Source organism: Gambusia affinis, linkage group LG20, assembly GCF_019740435.1.
Source record: "Gambusia affinis linkage group LG20, SWU_Gaff_1.0, whole genome shotgun sequence".
Lineage (NCBI taxonomy): Eukaryota > Metazoa > Chordata > Actinopteri > Cyprinodontiformes > Poeciliidae > Gambusia > Gambusia affinis.
In genome coordinates this window covers 5,777,309-5,804,642 of record NC_057887.1, presented here as the reverse complement: position 1 = coordinate 5,804,642, position 27,334 = coordinate 5,777,309, and the positions used below count along the sequence as shown (strand labels likewise).

The 27,334-nt window shown below is 41.8% G+C and overlaps 2 protein-coding genes across 2 annotated transcripts; one reads left to right on the top strand and one right to left on the bottom strand.

Moving 5' to 3' along the window:
- The first annotated feature begins 140 nt into the window (after positions 1-140).
- On the top strand, positions 141-9,146 carry unk (unk zinc finger). Its single transcript, XM_044102145.1, has 15 exons — positions 141-292; positions 1,436-1,645; positions 2,253-2,429; positions 2,519-2,649; positions 3,714-3,849; positions 3,982-4,099; positions 4,182-4,266; positions 4,359-4,654; positions 4,848-4,913; positions 5,016-5,199; positions 5,293-5,394; positions 5,460-5,645; positions 6,241-6,422; positions 6,528-6,788; positions 7,538-9,146. The coding sequence occupies exons 1-15, from the start codon at positions 141-143 to the stop codon at positions 7,682-7,684; spliced, it is 2,433 nt and encodes an 810-aa protein (XP_043958080.1). The 3' UTR covers positions 7,685-9,146.
- On the bottom strand, positions 8,286-25,825 carry unc13d (unc-13 homolog D (C. elegans)). The gene is made up of 34 exons (XM_044102144.1): positions 25,683-25,825; positions 24,830-24,856; positions 21,876-21,932; positions 21,748-21,804; positions 21,558-21,665; positions 21,424-21,483; positions 21,191-21,257; positions 20,352-20,532; positions 20,218-20,262; positions 20,062-20,133; positions 19,901-19,970; positions 19,717-19,821; positions 19,374-19,466; positions 19,189-19,289; positions 17,579-17,696; positions 17,226-17,347; positions 17,037-17,127; positions 16,895-16,951; positions 15,927-16,024; positions 15,745-15,796; positions 15,536-15,666; positions 15,020-15,137; positions 14,682-14,834; positions 14,132-14,227; positions 13,821-14,027; positions 12,745-12,819; positions 12,561-12,640; positions 12,345-12,459; positions 12,193-12,264; positions 11,952-12,035; positions 11,731-11,851; positions 10,696-10,819; positions 10,238-10,455; positions 8,286-9,281 (listed from the first exon to the last, which is right to left on the bottom strand). Exons 1-34 carry the CDS (start codon positions 25,743-25,745, stop codon positions 9,169-9,171), a joined length of 3,351 nt encoding a protein of 1,116 aa, XP_043958079.1. The 5' UTR covers positions 25,746-25,825; the 3' UTR covers positions 8,286-9,168.
- Between the last annotated feature and the right edge of the window lie 1,509 nt (positions 25,826-27,334).

The following is a 27,334-nucleotide window of genomic DNA, read 5'->3' as shown; positions in this document are numbered from 1 at the left end:
TGCTGCATCCCCTTTTCTACTACTTCCTCTCGCCTTGCGCAAGCTCACATCGTAGGAGAATGCGGATTTCGAAGCTAAAAAGAATAGCTAGCCAGTAAGCTAAAAACAAGCTTCTTGTTGTTGGGCTTCAGACTGGTTAAATGTCTAAAACAAATTCACAGCCCGCGTCGTCTTCGGCAGCGACGACCGCTACAGGGGGGCCATCTTCGTCCTCGTCGTCTTCGCCCGCGGGGGGCTCGACATCGCCCGCAACCGTGTTGAACGTACAGCCCGAGAAACCTCAACATTACACGTACGTAGCTGGTTAGCAGGGTTAGCTGGCTGGGTGTACACAACCTCACGTGCACTGCCATACACACAAAATACATACATTTTACTACGGACAGTGGTTGCGTAATAAAACTTTCAAATGTTTGGAATGAAGTAAAGAGGCTGGTAACCCAGTGATTTCTGGTCCTGATGAAGAGGCCTAATGTTACTCAGTAACCATTTCTTAAAAGTTGTGTTATACAGCATTTTAACTGTGCCCCTGTGTGACACTGTTGCACCAATTTAGGTTTGTTCGTTGTTTAGTAAATTCCATAGTGATGTATTTTATGGTAACTATTTGTAAAAGCTTATGCTAGTAGTTTTGGCTATTACTGGTAGAATGCCTTGAATTTTTCAATTCTAGTCGCATTGTCACCTAGAACTTCAACTTATTTCGTTGAGCTTTCACTGTGAAATGGGAAGAAAACGGTACACGAGCACTAAATATTACAACTAAAATCTCCAAAACGTTGGTAGAATATTGTACTTATTTACCCACCATCTGATATGTCTATTAGTTTAGTCACTGGTGACTTGGTTAGTGTTTGTGCAAAATGTTCATCAATGTTTGTTTAACCTCAAGCATCAATTCTGACCAACATTTCTGTCCCTGTTAAAAAAAAAAACAACCCATCCCCACAGAATGATGCTGCTGCCACCATGTTTAACCCTTTGGGGAGGGGATTTCATACAGAGCATTTTGCATGTTGGCCAAAAGTGTACATTTTTCTATCATTTGGCCAGAGCACCTCTTTCCAAATATTCTTTGTGTTCTCTGTATTGCTTGTAGCAAATTTGAAGATGGGACCTTGTGGTTTTTTTTATTCTCCTCCACACTTTTATTCCTACCTTATCTTTCGCATATACTGGACATATACATGGAAGATAATTTTTCTTCCACTACCCAATGATCTTCTACTTTGTGCTCAAAACTCCAATAAAAAACTTTAAGGTTTATAATTTTAATGTAATAATATAGGAAAAAATCTGCAAGGGATTTGAATATGATAGCTTTATGTAGACAAACTATTTGCATATTTAAAAATGCCATGTTTGGATTTTAAAAAATAAATAATGTTGCACAGACATTAGTCACATTCTTTCCTGTTGTCTTCTTACTTTCCAGATATCTCAAAGAGTTCAGAACAGAGCAGTGTCCCCTGTTTGTACAGCACAAATGTACACAGCACCGGCCTTTTTCCTGCTTCTATTGGCATTTCTTGAACCAGCGGCGTCGCAGGCCCATCCGCAGACGGGACGGGACGTTCAACTACAGTCCAGACGTCTACTGTACCAAATACGATGAGGGAACAGGCACATGTCCAGAAGGAGATGAGTGAGTGCTGCTAAGGCTTTTCATCTTCCTCAAATACTCTCCAGATGCATCTCCGACAAACCTGGGTCGTAACTACACAAAAAGCCTATTTTCTCTCCACTATTGCTACTTTCTTTCAACTTACGGCGTCATGCATAATCTTCCCAAGTAGCTTTAGCACCTTTTTTTGTCCCTAGTGGGGAATTGATGTTGACATTTACACACAGAAATTGTGAAAAGAATAGACTGAAAAGAAACTTCAGGGTGTAACCGTGGAGTTTTTACTATGCTAATCTGGCAGTTTCTAGCATTCCCTGTACCAGAATATTCAAACAATCTTTATTTAAATTTACCTGCAGGGATTTCAAGTGAACCCAATGTCTTATTGATGTCTGTGAACCCAAACAGCAATAAGACATCCTGCTGAAATGTTCATATTTTAAACAAAATGGTTGTTTTTAGCCTGTTTCTGCATATTTATACAAATACAAATGTTTAAAAGTGCTAAAATTTGCGCTAATAGCCAGTTTTCAGATCCTCCTTGAGGAACCAGGAATTGTAGAAATTCGTATTCTCTGGCACAGATGTTCTACAAGACATTTTTTTGTGTGCGTGTGTTTCATTCTAGATGTCCCTTCCTGCATCGAACTGCGGGCGACACCGAGCGGAGATACCACCTCCGCTATTATAAGACCGGATCGTGTATCCACGAAACGGATGCGAAAGGCCACTGCAGTAAAAACGGCTCCCACTGTGCCTTTGCTCACGGATCGCATGACTTGCGCAGTCCCGTTTATGATATCAGGTGTGCAACATTAAAGCCTATCTCCCGTGTAGTTTTTCACCTCCGGTTTTGTCGTTGCTGATGTTCTTCCTGTGTTCTGCGCTCCACAGGGAAGTGCAGGTGCTGGACTCTCAAGGAGGGTCGGGGGCGGCGGAAGGAGGCGGCGGAGACGCACAGTCTGGTCAAGCGGCGAGCACGGCTCTTATAGAGAAGATCTTGAGCGAAGAACCGCGCTGGCAAGGTAAATCTGAAATACGTAACGAGGTGTCCCAGCAGGGAACAGCTTGTTCCTTCTGCTAACAAATGTTTTTACAGAAATGTTGTATAAGATACCAGTAAAACATGCAAGCTAACTTATGAATAACTTTATGATTCCGCTGTTGTGCTTTTAAGAATCACCTTCATAGCAGTAATGGCCAAAGCTGCACAAAAAATATTCATTCTACATGTAAGGTAAAAAAAAACAAAAACTGAATATTTGTTCTATCCAAGACTCCCCAAGTGGCAGTTTTAGCTTCAGTTGGTTCATATTCTGTACAAAAAACCCCCAAAACAAATATCTCTTTAACATTGGTTGCTATCTGGGTATTAATTGGTTAATCCAAAAAATTAATGAACAAGTCAGTCCTGCTCTGTGTTGATGTGAAGCCAGTTGGCAGGGCTGAACTTTTCACATGTGGCCTAAGGAAGCCTAAGAAGCTCTACAGGGTTGTTTTGAGGCTACTGATTGGATTTCTCTTTGCCAGCCACATGGAGAGGATATCAATGCCATGAAATTGAATGTTGATGTTAGAGGCATTTGTTTTTTAGCTGCAGATGCATTCTCTGCTATACATGATTGAGAGATCACTAAAACAATACTATGTTGTTGCATTTTAGGTAATAAATGCTTATTTTCTTATTCCAAAAAGGAATTGAATTGCTTATTTGTTTTATTTAAATTCTGTAGATTTTTTTCATCTGATTAGTTAGTAGAATAATCAATTACTAAAATAATTGTTAGTTGCTTGCCTGCTTCCTAGGAAATATAATTGGGAATTGTTGAATTTCTGTGTTATTCTGGGCTATAAATGTGATGCGACCATTTCTCATTTACCACTTTTAAAAATGGGAAACGCAACAGAACACGCCATTCAAACGGGACCGATTTGTGCATGAACCAGGAAATGGCAGAAAGAAACAACTTGTCACCTAAATGTGCCCAGATCTTCAGCAGGAGCAGTTTAAACGTTTTCCTGTCAAATAAGATGCCATTTGATGTGTTCCAGTCACCTGCCTGACAGATTGCTCTCCTTTTTATTCCAGATAATAATTATGTGCTGTCCCACTACAAGACGGAGCTCTGTAAAAAGCCCCCCCGCCTGTGTCGTCAAGGATACGCCTGTCCGTATTACCACAACAGCAAAGACAGGCGGCGCAGCCCGCACAAGCACAAATACAGGTGACTTCCTGGTTCAGTTCTTGAATACTGTAATCATTTTTAGTTGGTTCGTGTTTTGTTAAAGAGAGAACCTGTTGTGTTTTTTATGTTTTTGTTTTTTTTTGCTTGTTTGTATTTTTCTTGCCACCGCAGAGCGCTGCCATGTCCGGCGGTGAAACAGGGCGAAGAGTGGGGGGATCCCAGCAAGTGCGAGGGAGCAGAGGGATGTCAGTACTGCCACACGAGAACAGAGCAGCAGTTCCACCCGGAGGTTGGATTAGCTTCCTGTTGTTCTGCCAGAGTCTAACGTAGAAACCACAGGAGCTGATTGGGAACTGTTTCCTTCATTACAGATTTATAAATCCACCAAGTGTAATGACATGCAGCAATGTGGCAGCTGTCCCAGAGGACCATTTTGTGCCTTCGCTCATGTTGAAAGTAAGATCCCAGGGAGCGGCTCTGCATTTCAACGTCTGTCGATTAATTTTTTGTTGTAGTTCCATGTCTCTTTGGTTTCAATCCTCCCCCAGAGCCTTTTGCTGCAGAGGAGTCGATTTTCCCCAGCCCCGGCTCCCCTCCTCCCCCGAGGCTCCCGGATCCCCTTCCCGGCCACGACGTTTCCCAGAGTCCCGGTGGTCACAGCATGGGGCTCGGCTCCGCGTCAGACCACTTCTCCCCCTCTGCAGTGTCTTGCGTGGCAGAGCAAGGGCTGCTGGGTAGCGTTTTGTCGCTATGTGAGGGTGCCAGCGGGGGAGGAGACCCGCTGTCCCCTTGGGCCGGGGAGAGAGGGTACGGCAGGGCGCCAGGATTTGAACGGGAAGATCAGGTGAGGCTGTGTGCTTTGGAAAACTCAGCAGGACTGCAAATCAGACGATTAGTTGGATAAATAATTTGCACATCTACAAATTTTAAACTTAGTTTCTAAAGCTAAAGAGTTGGAAAGTATGAGGCAATTGGGAAAATGAACTTTTTACTGAGTCTTTTTAGCATCTTTTTACAACATTTGCTCACAATTTCAGGCCAAACACAGAGGGTTCGCTCTCGAACATCGCACCAGAGAATTTGCTTCGACACAGAGTAAACAGGTACAAATCTCTTAAAAATTATAGCTTTGCCTATAAACTCTGCGCATTTTTGTGTCTGTTTTGAAACAGCCGAAGGATTAAATTCTGTTATTTCTTCCTCAGGACTTGTTAGTGTTCCTCCCTGTCGGCAGCCCGTTGAGTCTGTCCTCCAGCATCCCCTCCAGTCTAGCCGCCACGCCCCCCAGCCCCGCCGCTCTCGGCCCACCGGGGCCCGGCATTTCCTCGGGAATGAACGCTAACGCCCTGCCTTTTTACCCCACCAGTGAGACGGTTGAATCAGTCGTTGGTACGTAATAAAATAATACTAGAATCCATATTTCTGCTGCAGTTGACACGAGATCTGATTAAAAGCAAAAACCCCGGTGTTGCTGTGTGACAGAGTCGGCTCTGGACGATCTAGATCTGAATGACTTTGGAGTTTCTGCGCTGGAGAGGAGCATGGAGAGCAGTTCGGCCCTGCCCAGTGTTGGGGTGATGCTAGGTATTTCAAAACATGAAGGTAAAATAAACACAAAACATTATTAAGACATTTTTCTGTTTTTTCAGGAGGCAACCAGATTCAGAGTTCAGCTCCGGTCAACATTCCAGGATCGTTCAGCAGCTCCGCCCCTCTCAGCTCTCCTTCTCCGTCGCCCCCAGTCAGACCACAAGCCTCACCTTTCTTCTCTTCTCACCCGTCACAGCCGAGCCTCTCAGAGAGCCCCTTCCTCGGACCATCTCACAGCACTTTAGGTACGGACATCAAATTCAAGATGCAATTTTAGACTTCATGTGAATTCATGTGTCTAAAATAAGGCCTTAAAAAGCCTTAAATCCATTTAAAAAATGCAAGTTGGCCTTAAATATGTTAATCACAGGTCTCAAATTTTGTTGCAATAGGAAATTTTATTTTTTATGTTTTTTTTCTTGTGGGACTTTTCTGTCAGGCAAAAGTTTGAGTCACATGCAAATATCTTCATTGCTTGCTGTGATTCGAGGCATTTGAGGCTACTGCTAGCTAATATATCCTTGCTAGCTAGTGCGTAGCTTAAAACGAGATAGACACTTAGCCTAGCTTGTTTTAGCCCAAGTAAGGGCACTTTTAAGCTAAGTGCCTAGCTTAGAACGAGTCATATGCAGTATATAAAGCTACTGTTTTTATTAAGCTTGATTGTAATGCAGCAGTTTCCCCCAACCATTCCTTACATTTATGTTTTTTTCAGTCTTAAATTTCACTCAACGTGTCACCAAGGTTTTAAAAAGTCTTAGATTTGACTTCTTAAAACCTGCAGAAACCCTAAATTGATACTTATTACACCTCTATTTATATTATTTTGTTTTTTCGTAGGCCTGAACGGCATGAGCACAAACATCTGGGAGCACTTCCCGTCGGGCCAGGGTTCTCCTGGCACCCCTCCCGCCCTGCTGCCCTCCGGCCCCTGTGCAGAGACCGCCAGGCTCAAGCAGGAGCTGGAGGACGCTCACAGGGCGCTGAAGCAGTGGGGTCACAGCTGGAGGCACACGGCTCAGGTAGGTAGGTAGAGGAGCGGCAACGGCTGCGTTTCCGTAGCGTGAGCACAGCCGTGACCCAAAGCCGGAGTGATTCAGCGACGGGCTCATTTGTGTTTTTCCCAGTCGTGGGCCGCCGTCAAAGCGGACGCGGAGGAGTCTCGCGCGAACGCAGCCCGGCTTGCCGTGGAGGCCGAGCGGGCCCGGGAGGCTGAGGAGGAGGCGCAGAGGCAGATCTCTCTCCTGCAGGAGGCGCTGGAGAGCTTGCGGAGCGGAGACAATCCCCACCTTGCACTGCATCAGCTCCAGCTGCTGCATCGCCTGCCGCTGGAGTCGGTCCTGAGCCTCCAGGCTCAACTCTGCAGCTGCTTACATGCTGTGGAACAGGTGATCCTGCAAATGGCAAACCACTATCATATTTGGCATTATCTATAAACCCCAGTAGAACTAAAAAAAATGGAAAAAAGAAATGCAGCGCCTGCCAAATATAAGCAAACATATATTTTCAGGTTTGCTTCACATTTGACTGCTGTGTGTGCATAACACAAAGTAATATTTAGAGACTGAAATTGTTCTTTAGAAATGGTTTCAGTCAGATTGGATGGAGAACATTACCAGTTGGATTCTGATTAAGGACTTTATTCCCACTTCTGATTCCGATATCTGAGGATCTACTGATACTGATCCGATGCAGAAAAACGGCTGAATTGACTTGAAACATTTCTTTTTCCAAACGCAGACATAAATGTTCTGAATTACGAATGTATTTGGTTACTTTGCACCACAACAGCACACTAAAATACACCAGTAGCTTGGAGAGACGTGTGAAAACAACACAACTTTAATTTGCTCAGTCAGTGAAATTAAGAGTGCAACAGTAGAGTACAAATAAATAATAAAAGAAACTGACAAAAACAAACTGAAAAAAAACTTTCAAATTGTGTAATTAGTAATCCTAAATATAATGTAAAATAAGTAACAAAACATAGTAGTAGACAGGACAGATTGCTACTGATACATACCCATCAGTGCATCTCTAGCTGTAAGGTGACAAAAATCTAAGTTTTATCTCACTCTGTAAAGAAGTACATCTTCCCTTTGCAGTCTCCATGGTAACACTGTTCCGTGTCTGCCAGGTGGTGTACAGGAAGCAGAGGCAGTGCTGCGTGACGTGCGGGGAGCAGGGCTCAGCCTCGCTGCCCTGCGGCCACGGACTCCAATGTGACAGCTGCACCGAGTGCCCGCTCTGCCCCGAACAGACGGCCGAGCAGCAGCTCTCCTGACCTCGCCGCGCCGTGGGACCGCTCCAGATTCCACACCAGTCAGTCCTGATTCCACACCTTACCAGCCTCGGATTCCGACCACCGTTTCGGCACGACTAAAAGAGACCAAAACCACGGCGCCGCAACAGCACAGGCGCCGATTCGATCGCGTACTTTGAACGCGAGGGTCGCTAAGGAAGTGCTCTCGTCGCGGAATTGGACGTCATTATTGTCGCCAGTGTTACCCAAGGAAAACAATACGTTCTGCTAGTTAATGCGCTCGACCAGCAACACTGTACGCCCCTCCCCCCCCCGATTCACTTGTGAAAATAACTTAAAGTACCTGCTGTTATATTTTACTCTGACCCCTAACTATGAAGCATTTACATAGCTAGTTTTAAATGATATAATTCAAAAAGTATAATCTCACTTTAGTGACAATATTTCCCCAGAGTGTCATGCATCCATCCAGAGAGTTTTGTGATTCGCCAGGGGCGGGGGGGAGATGAAGACGTCGGCTTTTTGTATTTTTGGCTCTTAAAACTCCAACAGAGTGTGGCGTGTCCCCCCTCCCCCTCCACAAAACAGGGAAATAAATTGTGCCGTGTTCGTCCTGGTGTTGTGATCGTGTCGTCAGTCTGAAAACTTCCTCGATGGATGGATGACACCATAGATAATCAAGTTTTTTTTTTTTTTTATTATTATTATATTTCAGGGAGTAGGAACGTCTTTAGAGAAAAAAAGGTCACTCTGGAAACACTTAAAGGGCATACCTCCAATGATTCTTCATTGCTACAGCTCATCACAGTGCTGCAAGCAGTGTGTTTTGTTTATTAGTAATTAAGAAATTGAAATAGTGAAAAAAAAAAATTTTTAAATAGAATTTGTTCAAATGTCTAATTAATGGCCTTGAGTTTTTTTTGTGGTTTTTTTTCATACTCAGGTTTTTTTTGTCTCTGCAGAAACTATAGGAAGGTGTAACAAATGAGGCCAACAGGTCCAGTTTCAGATATTATTTATTTTAACACCCTTTATGTTCAATATGAATCAAGCTCAGAACACTAAAAAAAAAAAACACAATAAAATAAAATAAGGCTTTTTAGCTATTTTTAAAAAATGACAGCTTTCTCTGCCAAATTTCTACATTTGTAGTACTCTTTTGACATTTCAGTCTTTCAACAGTGTATAATATATATATATCTCATATATATTATATATAAATGTATACACATACATAAGTAATGTTATATCTTTCTCTTGCACTGATTGGACGAACCATCGGGAAGCATGCGGACATGTAAATGTTGAAATGCGGGTGCGAAAGTGTTTTTTGGATCACTGTGATGGTCATGTTGTCCACACACAACTCATGCAACACCAGTGTTTTCTTTCCGAGTGCGTTCTTTTTCTTTTTCCTTCTTTATTTTATTTTTTTGTCTTTTGGTACTGATCATTAAAAACAAATTGTATATTTTTGGAGGAAGAACGCGTCTCCGTTGCGTTTGTCATTGCTGGACGGCCTCCTGCGACTGTTTCTCCCGTTGGCGTCGCTTCTTGACGAAAGCCTGAGCCTCTCGCTCTCCTCTCCGGGACTCCAGCAGCTTCAGGATGTTGTCCTCTGTGAACACGCAGTCAGGCGGAGGGAAACGTTAGCTGACGAAATGAAACTTAATGTATAATTTCCCTCAGATTTTAGTCTTCAAAAAGCAATAGATCAAAAATATCTTGAAAGGGGCAGTGTTATGTTTTTCCCAGATGCACAGTGCAATTTTATAGCGCAATCAAGTAACTATGTTACCTTCAGTGGCTATAGAAATGCTGTATTTATCCAATATGACTTAAAAGAAATTTAACACCCTAAAATTGGGCCTCTGTCTCTTTAAAAAAAACAAACTCCTGCTCTTCCTGAAACTCTACTTTCAGTAAGTCATTACAACATGGCTCCTTTAATAACCCTTTAACAATGTTTTTACCACAGTTTCACTGAGAAGTAACATGTATGATGAGGTCAGCGGGCGCTCAGTTCCACCAGGTGTTTGCTAATTGCTGCTGGCTAGTCTGCAGGAGCTGAGTGGGGGAACCTCTGAGGCTTGGAAACTGCAGCATTGAGGAGGAGCTGTGTATCGGAAGGTACCCTGCCATGCATTTAATCCCGCTCCTTTATTAGATGGTAAAAAACACCTGGTTGTCATGGAGATTAAAGGAGTTCTCAAACATGCATGAAAGAGTCAAAGCAACACTACAGGTGTGTCTTTGATGAGGGAATAACATAAGATGATGTGACGCTCAAAAAAGTCTATTTTACATAACACTGCCCCTTTAATAATTTGTTGGTGTCGACTGGTCCATACAGGGAACAAACCATCAGTTGCATGTTATTTGTTGCACAACCAAAAGTTTAAACCAAAACAAGACATTGTTCCGCCTGGAGCTACAACAAATTGGGAGATCAGGTTGAATTTAATGCTAGATACAGTAAAGGTTAAAGGGAATGATTCTAAGCTATAGCAAGGCACCCTGCCATGTTTTTTAATCCCACTCCTTTATTAAATGGTAAAAAAAAAAAAGTTTTACCATTAGGTTTAGGGTGCATCAAAGGCAGGCGTATCTTTTCAGGTGTCGAGTCCACCTGCGAGTCGACTTCCTCTCCTTCTTGTTCTGAAACTCCAGGTACGTCCTCGAGGGCCAGGAACGCCTCGCCCTCAAAGTCATCTGGCCTCAAGGTGTCGTGGTCCAGAACCGTGATGACCAAGCACGCTCCTGGATGCTGGCACTGGTCCAGCGAAACCAGGCTGGGATACAGAGAACAAGCCAGCGGGGAATTTACCTCTAAAGCGATCCCACGGGAAGCATTAGAGGAGTAGCCAAATGTAATCTGCCAGGGGAATTATTGACTGAAAGCAAGTTCCTATAGCTGAATAAAAAGTTACTTGTACGTTAGTTTTGTCTTATTTCAACTATACCAAGATATTTGCAGTAGAAAGTAGACTGGAATACTTTGTAAGATTTTGTTTGTGCAGAGAGAGACGTACAAATCGAAGGCCTCGTCGAAGAGGGGGTTGAGATCACAGCTTTTGTACTGGGTGCAGCGCGGCTCTATCTCGGGGAAGACGTGGCTGGGTTCCAGGGACAGCCGCACAAACGGGTCACTGAGGCCTGGCAAGCATCAAAGCACAGGGTCATGTAGGCAGGGGTCTCAAGCATTTTTCTTTATTTATGTATTGACCGTGGAAAAGTTTTCACACACCGCTCCAACTTTTTCTGTTTTAAATTTAAACATTGTGAAAAACCATTCATGAGGACAAGCTTAAACACGCACTTGATAGTGTGAAGGTGACCTCTTCCTTGAACAGGTTAGGATAGATCGATGGACTATATAAAACACGTTCATAACATTTCTTAGAAAAAGAAATCTTAAGTCTGCTCAGTTCTGCATATCTTGAGTTGTTTCAGGGCCTCTTGTCACTTTAAATTCAAGTAAACTGCTGCTAGCCAGTTTATTTGGATAAACTGGCTAGCAGCAGTTTATTGTATAAACCCGATTTACACTAGCACATGAAAATGGCTGCAAATGGATGCACGATCATACAACTGTGCATCTTTGAAAAGCAGAAGTGGAGCCTCCTGCGCAACCGACAAGAATGCAGCAAGTGGATTCTGGATGGTAAGTCAACAACAAAGCATTTGTCTTTTCCAGTAGCCATTGTTCAGCGCACCGAACATGGCGGAGCTCGGCTTGTGTTGCTAGGTAACAGCTCTGGCTCAACAATTAGTTTTTGAAACGGCTCATTTTTCAGGCCGCAAAAAAACAACTTGAACTCGTTGCAAAAAAACAAACAAACAAAAAAAAACAACAGCTTGAGCTGTTCTTAGCAGCAGTAGAAATCCAAACTGAAGTATAAAAACATACAAAATGTAAATTTTACACAATAGGTCCCCTTTAAATCTGAACATTTGACCCGGAATTTCTGTTGAGAGGCTTTTCCCCCGTACAAATCACAAATCAATAATAAGGTGTTTGAATATTTTAAGGAAGCCAGTGCACAGCTGTGATTGTTGTGGCGTACCATTGGAGTCCATTGGCAGGAGGCTGACTGCATTGAGCACCTCGATGTGCAGCCTCTGGTCGGACCTCCTGTAGGATGTGAGGAGGGTGACCGCTCCATATTTTTCCCCTTGGTAATCTCTCTGCGAGACGGTTGAGGCAGAATAAAGCATTGAAAAAAAAAACTCTCACAGGAGTTATTTGGAATAGCAAACATTTCAGATTTTGAAGTAAATAACTCACCTGCTCTGATGCTTTTCTTTTAAAGAACTTCTCCATGAGCTGGTAGCTGGTCAGCGAGTGGTGAGTGAGGTGAGCCTTCAGCTTCTGCTCAAGCATTAGGAAATCACAGAAATCAAGCCTGTTCACTGCTCTACCTAATTTTCTATTTTTTTTTTTCTCCACCAGACCAAAACCCGACCTGGATTGACAACATTTCAATCAAACACTAGAGAACTCGGCTGCCGGTGTCCACGGGACTCACCTTGTACTCGTCGGAGTGCAACGCCTTCTGAGGAAGTCCGTTTCCGTCGGCGTGGAAACACTGCTCGAGACACTAAAAACGGAGAACACACGCCGTGAGGCTGCGGTGACGACCAACCAGGAGGTGAGTGAGCTCTGACGGGAAAAGCCAACCTGCAGCGTGTACAGCAGCCTCTGGCAGAACACCATGATCCCTTCTTGCTGCGAATGCTGGTTGGAAATCTGATAAAGAATTTTCACAGAGTTTTGCCACAACGGAGTCAGGAGGCTGGTGACGGGAGAGGGAAAAATCAAAAACACGAATTGGTGTTTAAAGAAAGGGATCAACGGACGAAAAGGAGGCAATTTTGGCAATGTTTGACAGAGCACCTGTTGAAGTTCTCTTGAACCAGGTTTTCATTCATGTACTGGAGCTCCTGTTCTAGGTAGCGCATTAGAGGGGCTGCAGCCTAGGAGGAGACAAGTGACACGACATGAGGGGAGAATAGCAGCCGACTGTTAGAGAGAGGAAAAACAAAAGAAAATAACGTATCGTAACGAGGTGCAGACTCACGTCCTCTGTGGACTTGGAGGGAATCCTCCGCCTGGTGGACATGCTCCTGACGTGAGTCTCGATGTCTGTGTTTAACTGAGAGCGCAGACGGAGCCGTGTTTACTTTGATTTCATTCAGCTCATAAAGGCTAAAAACGAGCACCTTTCTTTCACAAACGCTGCCCCGCGAAAGCCTTTGCAGGTTTTCCCCGGGTTTTTTTTTCACATTACAACCACAAACGTCAGTCTGAACTGCAGGGATCGTCTGGGAAAAACCCAACAAGAAGCAGCACAAGTGTGTGAAGCGAAGCTAATGATGCATAGTTTTCCCTTTTTTTTTTCTTCTTTTTTTTTAAACAAAAAATTTAAATCAGAACGATGTGACACATATCTTTCAAGTCAAGGGACTTTGACTAGGCCATTCTGACTTGTCTAGATGAAAGGTGAACCTCCACCCCAGTCTCAGGTCTTCAGATTTCTGTCGAAGAAAAGCATTTGGGACGCACCGATCTACTTATTTTCACTTCCCATCCTGATATACAACTTGCACTTTATCATCAATATTAGGGAATTATTGACTAAAAACAAACTCTTAATTGTTACTGAAAAGTTACTTGTTAGTTAGTTTTGCCTTATTTCAAGTGTACTAAGATGTTTGCACTAGAAACTTGACCAAAAATACTTGGCAAGACGTTATGTTCTTCTAGTGGATGTTGTCCTGAGACGATGTATTTAGGATGATGTCCAGTTTCCACTAAACAGTGTTTTTTTTTTTTTTTGGCAAAACAAGATTAAATATTGCTTGTGTCAAGACACTCTTCCGTGAAACCCAGATTGTTTAGCGTGCACAACAATTAATTGGTCTGTCGGTAAGTTCTCACACCTGAGTCATAAATTTCTACTTCGTTTTATTTGGGAATGTCAGAGAAAATGGGTTCAAATGCAAATCCACACCCTACACTTTCAGATTTGTGCTTGCAAACCTTCTACGGCCGTGATCTGTTTTCGTCACACGTCCGAATCATGACGGACTTCAATGTTGGTTCGTCACATGAAGTGCCAATGGAATACAGTAAAGCGCGTGACCTGTGGTGTACCTGTTTCCCCAGAGTGTCCAGCGCTGACCGGATCTCCTTGCAGAGGGTGCTCTTGGCTTGCTCGAGCTGGTAATGCAGCGTGTTTTCAAACTGGCTCTGCCCTATGACGCTCTCGGTGCGGACGCGAAGAACCTCCCAGTTGAGCTGAGCGGGAAGGCGGGTCAGCACCGAGCGCAGGTGCTCCAGGTCGTTCACGACGACGCACAGCTGCAAGGGAAGGAGAAGAAGAACAAAAAACCCGAGGCACATGGAGGAAAATGTGCAGAAAAGTTTCTAAACGAACACGAGTGAAGGAAGATGTGCTCAGTTACCATGTTGATGGCAATGCTGTGGTCCGAGTTCTCAGACAGCACCCGGACCCGCTGCTTCAGGAGGTGACAGTAGTTCACTACAATCTTACAAACATCCTGGAAACATAATTTAATCAGTTGCATAAAAAGGACATAAAGCTGCAGCATGTAACTTTTACAGAAATTATTTTCTTTTCTTTTTTTTTTTATTACATATTTGTTAAAAATGTCACCAGGAGAGTCTGGTATGAGACAAATAATCTACTATTGCCGTCTGAAGAAATGCGACGCTCCCGGTCAGAAGTAACCAATCAGAGCCAGGAGGGGGTGTCTTAGCGCTGACAATCAGCATCATGTGCGTACTGCTAAACGTGCTAATGGCCAGCAAAATAGCTTAATGTGACACAAAAACCATTGTCGTCGATAACAAATTTTACTGGACGATAATTTGTCCCGGTAATTATTCCTATGTTATTATAAAACAGTGATAGTTTTAACAAATATGAAGAAAAAAAAAAGCAAACACATTTTTCTTTATATAAAAGCTGCATCCTGGTGCTGAGCGCTGTACCTCGGTGAGTTTGACCATCAGCATGAAGGCCTCCTCGGGGTCAGGCCACGACAGCTGCTCCCATAAGTGGCAGATCGGCTGGATGCAGGCCACCAGGTCTACGGCTGAGGAGCTGTGCTTTATGGGGACCGCACCGACCTGCAGCGGCTGCAGCTGAGAGCACAACAAGCCGGGATTGGTTAAGAACTGGGTTTACTTCTTCGGAAGTAGAACTAAGCTACTTCCGCTAGCAGTGGCGGCTCTGGCATGCGTAAGCGCCTCCTTCTACTCCTTTTGAAACATTAACATTAACACCCTGCGACCGACGCTTATGCCGCCCATCATCAAAAACGTGTTACCTGGTCAACCTGCACCGCCCTGACCACCCGGTCCTGGGTGGTGCTGAACGCCTGGTTCAGCCAGTACGGCAGGGCGTCCCGGAAACCTTCATGAAAGTTTGTCAGCTGGAGTAATCCCCTGAGAGAAAAAAACATTAATATTTGTTTCATTCATCTTTTATTCTGTGGCTCAGTCTTCTTGCATAGCATTTTCTCTTTAAACTATTGTGTTTCTAGACACTTTCTTTCAACACAAAGAGCACACGACAATAAATTGGACTTTTACATGTATGAAAACATAATGAAATATCAGTATGTCACAAATCATGTGACATACTTTTATATTGTTTTCAACCCCCATTGCAACCAGTTTCCTCCATTGTCACGTAATTGTTAAATAGTAATAGATAATTGTGAACAAATTCAACGACAGCATAAGAATAAAAGAAACCTTAAGAAATTCATCTAACACCAGTTGTTAGATAAAAAAAAACAACAAAAAAACACATCATAACAGAATCTGTGATGATTTCAGACCGTTTCTGCAGGAATGCCTTGTCTTTGTGGATGGCCTGTAAGCTCAGGTAAACAGGAAACAGGCTTTTGGAGAGGTTCTGCTCCATTTGGTCCTCCATCATGGAGAGGGTTTCTTTCACTTCCATTGCAAGCTACAGAGAACAAGAACCGTGAAAAGTGAGGAAATGAGGTGAATCACGTGAACTGAGCATGCTCCATTTGCAGCTTACCAAGGAGTCAAACTTCTTATAGACAACAGTGAAGACATCAACTTGCACAGCCCTACAGTGAGGAGAACAACTGATTAATATCGGAGTAAAACACTTTACTCGTGTTTTATTACAACGTTTGGTAGATTTGCAGATAGGTTTTTTCAACAACAACAACAAAAATATTTTGTCGCTCTTCTCACTTGAAGAAAACTTGGTTCCATACGTCCTTGTTGTGTCTTATGTCTTCCTGAACTTCCGCAATCAGCCTAGAGAGGGCGCTCCCGATCTCCGTCAGGTCCTGCGTTTCAGCAGAGGGCAGAAATTGCGTTTGCGTGGGAATGTGTAGTCGAACTTCACTCCCACACGGCTGTCGTCAGTTTTCGTAGATGCAAATGTGTGCTTGTTATTCAGAACAGTGATCAATTCTATGCAAAGTAATTCCAAAATATAGTAAAACATACTGCTTTTAATTTGTAAAAGAATCGAGGAGCACCACTTCTCTGCTGCTTCACAGTTACACTGCAAAAACACAAAATCTTACCAAGTATTTAGTGCAAATGTCTTTGTGCACTTTAAATAACTCAAAACTGACTTTCAAGTAACTTACAAGTTAGATATGCAAATTTGTTTTGAGACAGTAATTCCTTAATATTGATAAAAACGTTCCACTGGCAGATTATTTCACTTAGATCAAGACATTTTTCTCATGTCGTAAGTGAAATAATCTGCCAATGAAACTGGAACCTTTTCATCAATATTAAAGCAATTATTGACTTAAAACAACAATGAAATGTTATTTGTCAGTGTCCAAAGACATTTGCACTAGAAACCAGACTTAAAATACTCTGTGAGATTTTGTGGTTTTGCAGTGCGTGACGAACCTTGTGCTGGTTTATCACAGAAAATTGCTAAGTGATGAAATAGGCAAAGGGAAATCAAAGGGGTGTGGACACTTTAGCAAGGCCATTTGTCATCCTTTCTGCTCTGCATGACAGATGTTTCAGTTATCAGACAAAAGCTCATTTTAACTAGACATTATTATGATATAAATCAGCTTGCCGTACAGCTTCAGTGCATTAAAAATCCCCCTTAAAAAGAGAATGATAACAACACATTTTTATTGTGTGTATTTGAGCTTCGGTAAAGTCGTGTCTTTTTTTTTTTTTACCTTGGTCATTGGCTGATGCAACCCCTTTTTGATGGCAAACCACTCCTCTGTGCCTGTCTGGTATAAAAATCACTAATTTGTTTTGATAAACTTCCATAAAAGTAAAAGTGAACCATAAAATGTAACTGGAAATATGCGTCACCTCTACGGCATCGTGGACTCCTTCGTGAAGCTCAAAGTTGGCCGGGTTCTGTTTCTGGAACGCTTGAGTCTTACAGATCTGGACCAAGATTCTGCATTAATTATAAAAAAATAAAAAAAATCATTTATATCATTATATGGGGCTCCTAATTAAAACATACGAGTGTGTGTGTTTTCCAGGCAGACATACCTGAGGAGTGTGTGCAGTTTCGGAGTGGCACTGGGAGTCGGGGGGAAGATGTCTCTGTATTTGGAAACCAAACAGAGTCCGTACTGCAGGAAGCCGTGAAGAGAATCCCCAAGTTCCTGTTTCTGTCAACAGAAAGAGGCACCTTACACAACCCTCATCTGTGCTGAAATCTTAACTTCTAGTTTCCTCTGAGCTCCGACACCAAACTCACGTCTACCAGTGATAATTCAAGCAAACCACTCATGCAATTAGTGTCTTTTGAACTTAGACATGTAAAACCAGTTACAAATGTACGCCAAAAGTTGAAAATCTTTTCCTGTTAGGCGGTCAGAGAGTCGTGCATGTGCACCTACCTGCTGGTAGGGAAGCTCCTGCTGATGCCAGTGGTACTCTATGCTGGTGAGCTGATGGAACAGCACAGACGAGTCCACCTCCAAGCTCTGGTACAGTTTACTGTAAGCCACCCACTTCCTGGCAGGGGTAAACACGATCACACTCGTTAAGAGCAGGTGTATGACAGAAACAGAACACATTTTGTTATAGCTAAGCTCTGTACTCAGAATTATTTCACCAGCTGCTGCCAGTGAAGTTTTTTTCTCTTTACTTATTATTACTCTTATTATTTTAACATTATACATATATTTTTCCTTGTAGTATTTTTCTTTTTCTTTTCATCAACTTATTTTATTATCATTTTTGTACAGCACTTTGGTGCCATTTTAATCCTGTTTTTAAAGTGCAATAGAAATAAATTTGACATTGATATTATTTTATAAAATTTTGTGTGAAATATTCCCAGCACAAGATGTATAGCAGTAAAAGAAAAATCTAAACAGCTCAAACCAAAACAGTCCAGTTAATGTTACAGTAAAGCGATAGAGGTGAATTTTTAATGCGGGCTTTCACAAATGAAGCAGACAATCTGCGGCTCCATTCATTCAAGAACGGCCACTCCTGTGGTGTGACCTGTCCTAGTAAAATGTTGCTAATTCACAGATGAACTCCACGGGACGTAGGAATAAAAGAGCATTGAAAGAAACAGCAGTCAAGTTGGCATGAGTGGACTTGCTTTCCTACAAGATCATATGATTCACCAGTTCTCAATTTGTACCGAAATTGCGATCGAAACAAGGATCAGTTCGAATTTTTTGTGGTTAGAAAAGTGGAAACAACGTACAGTATCACTCGTACTTTTTCTGTATTTCCTCAAATCGTTTAGGGAACACAGACGAGGGTAGGAGCATAAAAAGACAGTCAAGTGGAATTTATCCCAATTCATCATGACTGCAGTGGTGTCCCAGAGAGGGGGCACAGAGGGGGCTGTGGCCCCCATTACAACAAGCGGACCACCTTAGAGAATCGTGTATATGTCATAGAAAGACATACATGCAAGACCCCAAAAATAAATTAGTTAATTCATTTAAAATATTCTTTTAGCTGTGTCCTCTTAAAATGTTTAATGGTCTGGATACCTCTATGAAAATGGTCTGGGAGCGCTACAGAAGGGCTGATATAGAGCCATGTCATAGCGGGGCTATGGGTTGCGGTGCGGATGTTTTGAAATGACAGCAAAAAAAAAAAACATGGTGCATTAAAGACATATATTGTGCATTTACCAGTTTAAAAAGATTTTAAAATATCTACATCTTGTTAGACAGACCTTACATCAGAGCATAAAAAAGTCATTTTTTAAAATTTTCTTTTTGGATATCTCTGATGAAGGCATTATGTCACAACAATACAAGGTCAAATCAAGTGATTGATTTGTGAAAGGGCAAAATGGCTTCAAGAGAAGTTTGTCTTCGAACCCAAACCATACAATTGCAAAGCAAAAGGTGATTGCATACATCTCAAATTAATCAAACATTTCCCAATTGGTCTTGGCTGACTTTGTGAAAATTCAGTTCTGGCTTCACGTTTTGCCTAATCACTAAACTCTGTATGAGGAAAACACGGTGCTTACGCCAGGTCTTGCAGAAAAGGAGAGAGATCGTTTTGCGTAGCGTAGAGTTCAAGCAGAGTCTGAGCCTCGCCACACAGCGCGCCTTTCCACGGAGCGGAGCTCTGCGTGAGAAAACATCAGAATGGAGTTAAAAGAAAGAAAGAAAACCAGAATTCAAAACAGCACAGGGAGAAAGTGAGTTGCACCTGTTGTTTGGAAATGTAAGCCTGGACAAACTGCTGCAGAATCCCACAGTAGTTGGTGTAGGCACTGCGACCGGCGCTCAGAGTCCCGTCTCTCTGCCAAAGACACAAAAACACACACAGGTTTACAGCACCTGGTAAAAAATAAAAAAAATAAAGTATTCATAACCTCTCAAGTGTCAGATGAAAATAATTAATTAGCCTAGTTTAAAGTGTGCAGAATAAGTCATTTGATCAAATGTGAAAAAGTTTATGGGGTATAAACACTTTAGCAAAAAATCTAGTAATAGTTGTGTCAAATCCTATGTGGGATAATGTTCCAACAGCTAAGATTTGATCCCTTTACAGCTTTGTGGATGAACTTTAGGAAGAGGTGACACTGGCCGCGATTAGGATACGTCTCCGTTCTGGGCTCCAGTTTGTACCAGTTGTCCTCAGTGCAGTGGAGATCCTAAAGCGTTATGACAGAGTTTGGTTTTTAAGACTGAACAGACATCCACAGTAAAACAAGGGAGTAAATTAAGTTTTACCTTTAGTCTTAACACAATATTTCCCAAAAAGTCATCTGTGCCTTTCTCCTTTTTGGCATCCTTGATCATCCTAAGCATTGATTAGAAAACAGCAATACTTGCTAGGTATTATGTTTGTAGTCATTTAAAATAAGTCAATTAAAAACAAAAAAGTTTAATACCTTCTTAAACTATTTAAGTTGGTTTTGATATCTTCCAGTTTCTGAGTGAGAGACACGTCTTCATCCTTATCCCTGCAGCGGAAGAGCAGAAGGTGAACATATGCGAAAGTTTAATGAAAACTAGCAAAGTGACGCTTTTTTTCTTGCTCTTCTTACCACATTTCAAGGTGGAAAGTTGTGTTGGTCAAATCTACAAACTCTCTAAAGAAGAAAGAAATGGTAGGTGTAAAAAAAAAAAAAACAAACGCTCTCTGTAATTGATCAGAAACGTGCCACAAGCGTGAACTCACAGTATGAAGGTTTGGTTCCAAATGGGGTTCAAGGTTTGCTTTTTGATATCGGTTTGGTAGATTTTCTCATGTGATACGGTGCCCTTCACAACATATTTGCTGGGTTTGGCTTTTGGGCGGCTGCTCTTTTTCTCCTCCTCCTCTTCCAGGACCATCAGGAGGCAGTAAGGGTCACTAAAACCTGAAGGAAGCACATTTAAATCCTTACTTTCAAGTATGAACAACAAGTTTGCCAATTTACCCTAAAGATTTAAGTGACTTTGAATTTGAAACCTGATGATGGGCTACAGCAGCAGAAGACTGCAGGGTCACTTTAATCAGTTTACTAGAGTTTACATTTTGGGTTTGTTTGAGGCCATTTGGTCATATCATATAAATGTCCTGATTGCATTGAAATGATGAATATAGTTTTGAAAGATTTTTTTTTAGATAATTATTACTTCAATCTCTCGTCAGGCACACGGAACCATAAACCATAAAAAGCGATTTTCTAAAAAATTCAACTCCTAAAGATTGAACTTTAGTCACACAAAGAAGAAGGAGTCCTTCAGTACTTCAGGAGGAGGTCTCCATTTCCGACTTGACATGGGCCAGTAATGAAGGCATACCAAGGTCGTAGAAAGTTTCGAGTGATAGATTTGTTTATCCTACTGTTCCTACAGGTTGAACATCTTTTATTGAGACCACAGGAAGTGGATCTCAAATGGCAATAAAGTTGAAATGAGCAAACTAACCTGTTTCAGTTTATCATCCTTCCATCCATAAACTCACTTCCGGTAACTGTTTCTGTTATGAGACCATTCTAAGAGATGCAAAGATGATTGTAGAGCAGAACTCACCACTGATGTCTTTTCCTATAATTTCTTTAGCTTCCTTCACGGTGACCATCAGGCAGTATACCGGCGGCTGTTGGGGATTTCATGCTATGTCAGATACTTAGAAACAATGCCTATGACTTGGTTTCCTGCTAACGGCAAGTTAAGATATTTCATACAAAATCTATAAATAGATGTTTGGTTCTCAAACGGTTTGTTGAATGGAAAACAAAAACATGGTGACTTCCTTTTCTCACCTCTGTGTTCTGTACTTTCTCCATCAGAGCGCTGTGCTCCTCATCTGTCATAGTGAAAGCCTGGTAGATAGAAAGGAAAGAACCATCAGTCATCAACGTACCAGGCCCTGTGCTACGTGCTAAAGGGAGATTACCTCCTTTAGGTACTGGTGGAGCTGGCTGTTTGTGAAGACCTCCGCTGACGCTGGTTTACCCATCTTGTGGGCGATGGTGTACAGCAGCTCCTTGTACAGCGGCTTCAGCTGTGGACAGAAGTCAAACTAAATGACGGTTCAGGTGGGACGATACAGCTTTACTCCAGATAAAACAAAGAGACGAGAGTACCTCCATCTCCTTGTGTCGTCTGGCTTTGGCCTCCGGATTTTCATCTTCTTTTAAATCCTGAAGCAACAAAAAGAGCGGTTTGCTGCCTATAGAGGCCTCGGCTAGTCTTAAGACATTGTGTCACTCACCCTCCTGTCTCTCTGTCTCCTTGTAAAGCCGAGTTTACGTGTATGGACTGGGGACAACTGTTGAGACAGAAAAAGAGTTTATGTCAAACTTTTAATCTTACTCTGTAACTTAAAATTTTAATCAGAAGTTTTAGGTATATTTTGTTATAGAGAGTCTGGGGTTTTTTTGGAATGAGATGGTTTATTGATGAACGATACCACAGTTTCACATTATCGCTGTATTTACATACCATTTAAAAAGAGAAACGATAAAAATGTCACTCCAACTCAAGAAGAATGGCCGTTCAATGCAGCAACACGGCTTTCTACAAGACTGTCTGTGATTGGTTGATATCAACACAGTGGCAGGCTCCACTATCTCTCCTTTTGGTGAAGTCTCCTCACCTATTCAGTCTTTCTTTCTGAGGATGGCTGGCAGATAACAAGCCACACCAGCAGAATCTGCTGTCTGTGACAAACAGTGCTTGGAATTTGTACCCATGCTAACACTCCCCTAGCGACGTAGCCCACTGTAAAGCACTGCTTTTTTGCTCGTTTGGGTTGGTTATCAGAAAATTCAAAAAGCTGGCTACGCTGTTCCCAATCTACAGGAATGGAACCATACAGAGTGCGACGCTCTGGACAAAACTCCCTTCACTTGTCCTAAACTGATCCAGCTACCAACTGTGGTAGGGTGACCAGACGTCCTCTTTTTCCCGGACATGTCCTACTTTTCAGACCTAAAAAAATGTCCGGGGGGAATTTCAAAATCGTCCGGGATTTTGGTCAACTGCCTCAAAACTGCCGATTCTACCTCCCCGCCCCCCACCGCCGACAAGAAAAGAAGTGTCCTACTTTTCACAAACCCAAATCTGGTCACCCTAAACTGTGGCTCATCCTCCACAGCAAGGCTAAGACAGAAGCGATAACAGCATCATCAATGCAATTTCAAATTCTTGGTAGTCTCCACTTCATCTGTAGTTACTGTTAGAGTCTCCTACACTTCTCTGTGTCACAAATCAAGTGTTTGGTTTTGTAGACATTGAGAAAGTGGTTATGTTTACACCACGTGTCCAGCTTATCCACCTCCTCTTCACCAAAGACTTCTGGAGATAGATGGACTGAATGAATATGGGGCTCTTCACGAAGCACTTTACTCTAGAGCAGGAGTGGGCAATCCCAGTCCTCAAGGACAGGTGTCCTGCAACTCGTAGATGTGTCTCTGGTCCAGCACACTTCAACCAAACGAATGAATTACCTCCTCAGTGCAGTCAAGTTTTCCAGAGTTATTTGACGTAGGTGTGTCGAAGCAGAGACTCATCTAAAAGTTGCAGAACACCGACCCTCGCAGATGGGGATTGCCTGCCCCCGCATACATTCAGTCATACATCTGCAGAACGTTGTACCATTCTCAAGTGCACATCAATGCGTGACAGGAGGAAGCTGGAATCAAACCCACAATCAGTTTGTAAGATCTGCTCTACTGGTTGAACCATAGTGGCCCGTAACAGGGACTAGCCCCCACACAACCCTACACGGTTATGATCCATTACAGGACGGATAGACGGACGGACAGATGGATGGGACAAAACCACCAACATCTGGTACCTGTCCACCTTAATTCTTACATTGATTATAGATGTCTCTATAGCTGTGTCTTTACTGATCTAATAAATGCTCTGACATCTACTGAGCTGACTCATACAGGCAGAGTATTGGTTTCAGTAGCTACTGCTGCTTTTCAATGCAACTCAATGTTGAAAACCTTTATCATCAAACAGTTGTGTTTGCTCTTTTTAAAATCGCAATGACAAGAGAAACCACCCAACTGACTCAAACCAAATATTTGCATAATTTTGAAGAAGTGGTCTGATGCATCAATAGTTTATAAACTATTTAATACACGATGGGAAAATATGGGATTCTGTTGAAACTGAGTAGCAGAACCATCAACAATTTCAGACACAACTGGTAGGAAAATTGGTCTGGATGCAGAAAAAAACCAAAACAAATATTTATCAGCTAACACAAAAAAAAGTGGTGTAGCGGATTCAAGATGCAGGATAAAAGTACAGGATTCAAACCATAAAACACCAAAATGGATAACTGATGGTGGGGGTATGTGTTAGCACAGGAAGCACTGGAATTTTGGAGAAAATTGATGAATGCAAGTTATCACAAAATACCAGAAGAGAAATTTGCAGAAGCATACCAATGATCCAAAACACTGGACCAAGCCAAGCTGTCATTGGCTACAGTAGGAAAGTCTTCTGGCCTCAGTATCATTAAATCACTCAAACATGCAGTGCATGCAAGACCACACTGGAAATTTACAAACGTCTTATCTCAGACAAGCACGAAACACTTTCAAGCTGTCATGGTGTTAGAGGTGGAATTTATGTTATTAAAGACTTGGGTATGTAAGCATTTGGTCAGGGTCATTTGAGCAGTTCCTCTTATCATTATGACTTAGAAAAAGCAAACACATTAGTTTGACAATAAATAGTTTCACCCAACCACTAACCAAGAGTGTCAGGCAGATTTTAAAAATCAAACTATCATTCATATCTGAAAAATGGGCCAAAAAGCCAGGATATATAAACTTAGAGGCAAAACTGTACTTTTTCCATTTTGACAATCGTAGTTCCTATAGATGTTTTCTGGGTTGGGATTCTTTCTAGACAATAGGAATGGATCCGCTTCAATTTAGTTCTTTAGCTTTCTGTGTCGATGACACTGTAGGTTTTTCATATATTCTTGTAATCTTATTGCAGGACAAAAGTTACTTGGTACACAGTGAAGCATTTCTTAGAAACAGACTGTAGCTACGATGACTGCATGTTGTTTTTTTGCACAGTGCAGTTTTGTGTGTTCCTTAAAGTGACATCCGTGGGAGTCAATCAAACATCAGTTTACATAATACACATACATAATACTGAGGAAATGCTGTTTAAATGTCATCTCATCTTACTTACCTGCCTGTGTCTTGGTTCGCCATCTTCCTGTAAAACAATAACAATGCTCATATAAAAATTTTCTGAAGCAGCTAAAATCAGAAGAAATTGAGGTTCACGGCATTTTGTTACTGCGTGTTTCCCTGCTTAAAAAAGTAATAAAGTTATTCTCCTGGTTCTAGTAATGCCTCCCTGACAGAGAGGGACTTCCTCTATCGTTGATTATGAAAATGACATGAAGGCAACTGTGAGGGGGCTCAACATTCAAATCTGGGGAAAAAGTAAACAACTGAACTGAACGGGAAATCTCATATTGTAAATATAGATATGCAAACACGTTTGGATGCAGCCTCTTCACACACACGCTGTAGCAAAAACAGCTGTCTGAGTGTTTTCCACAAAGCAGCAAAAAGGTCTTTTAACTCGTCAGACGGTGTTCTCCTTCAGATGAGTTAGCAACAGAACAAAGCAGAAAGTTTGAAGAGACAAAAATAAGATTTGTTTTGTAGTGTCTGACTTAAATATACATCTAACAGCTCTGTGAATCATAGTCATCAGACCTTAAAATAGCCAGCAGGAGACGATGACTCAGTGTTTGGACAGACGTTTTAAAGAGTACAATTTAGTTTCTGCTTAGAAAAATCACCGGGAAAAAAGTGACCAAACTCACACCACAGCAGCTGAAACCCAGAGAAAATCTTTGGGTAACAACGTTATTAGAGCGCTTGATCACTTTGATCATCACCAGCTTTCAGAGCCAACCACCCAGTTGGCAACTAACCAACTGCTGCAAAACTGAGACACCGTGTTAAACACACTTCAGCTTTGTTAAAGTGAGTTATATTTTTGTTTGTTTGTGTTTTGTTTTTTTTACCTGTTCAGGTGTTTGCAGTAAATTCTCTCCTTTTCTGGTGTTCTGCCCATTTTGACCTGCCATGGTGATGCTTCTGTCTTACCACCAGGCTCCTTCCTGGTGAGCTGGTGTGCTCCGTGTGTGAGTTATGGGGAAGCTGTGTGCGCGCTGCATTTCGATGTACTATCACACAGCAGCCGGAAGTCATCACTTCCTGTTAAGGCCGGTAACGTCAGTGACTGCTGTAACTTAGGAGTTTGTTTTTTTTTCTTTTATTTTGTTTTCTTCAACCAGCGCTCTCCTTTATCTCTAAATCGAAAACTACAGAGCTCGCTCGCCGGCGTTTGCTTGCACATAAGAAATCAGCACTTGCAGATTCACACCACTGACCTGCTGGTAATATTTTGTTCGTATTGTTGGAAGGTTCAACTGATGAGTCTCAACCACAGATGAGAAACTCGACTCACACAAGATTACATAAAGCTAAAGGAGAAGCTGTCCGTTACACCCGTCGGTCCACAGGACTGAGAGACTGAAATTTGTCAATTATCTTAATTATTTTCTTCCTCGTTTTGATGACTAATTTCATATAATTTTCTAAAATAAACACAAGATGTGTCGATTTCCAATACTTACTAAGGTATTCATTACATTTGAACTTTTATTTTTTTGCATTTTAATATGTTAAGAAATGGTTCATAATCCTGAAGTGGAATAAAATGATTTTGGTTTTTTTTTTTATTACTTTTTAAGTGTGTATTGTCTAACTCCTTTAGACAATACCTGTCATTAGGTCTGGTCATTTATATTATATTCAAGTTATTTATTCGTTTCCATTTGCAATTTCTTTCTTTTTATGCAATGTATAAATTTAGCTACTTTTGTTTGTATATATTTCTATTTTTATTGCATCTTTCTTTACTTGTGTTCCTTTATTTTTTCAATTATCTTATGTATTAAATGAACTTACCTTTTCCCCCACAGCATGACGCCGCCACCTTCATGTTTTACCATGTAGCTGGTGTGTTCAGGGTGTAGTGCTTCCATGTAGGGGGGAAAAAAATGTCAAATTTTGTTCTCATCTAACCAGAGTACCTTCTTCCAGATGTTTGATGTGTCCTCCATCTTGCTTGTGGAAATCATAATTTATTCACCCATCAGATCTCTGCAACAGTTCCCAAGTTCCCATGGACCTAGTGGCTACTTCTCTGATGAACTTTAGAAGATATTCAAAGTTTGGGATTATGTTCTGTAACCTCCACCTTCTTTGGACTTTGCCATAGCTCTATTCCTTGACATATGCCGTGTTCCTTGTTCTTCATGATGCTGTTTGTTCACCAATAATCCCTAACAAACCTCTCAGGCTGACACAGAATAGCAGGATTCATAATGAAATTACATTTCACACAGATGGATTCTACTTAGCCATGTAACAATTAGGCAATTAGTTGCGTTGGAAATTATTTAGGGATAACAGAGTTGAAAAGGCTGAACTGCTATTTTTAAATTATTGCTTTTCTTGAATTTGTTGACGTTTCCAGACGAAGTTCAAGGCATAAAAATACAACGCAGCTTGTAGCTCAGTGAGGAGAGTGTGTCAAACCACTTCCTCATTTAATGTGATTACACACTTCTGGAATTTTGCTAAGGTTTTTTTTATTCTTATTGCTAGA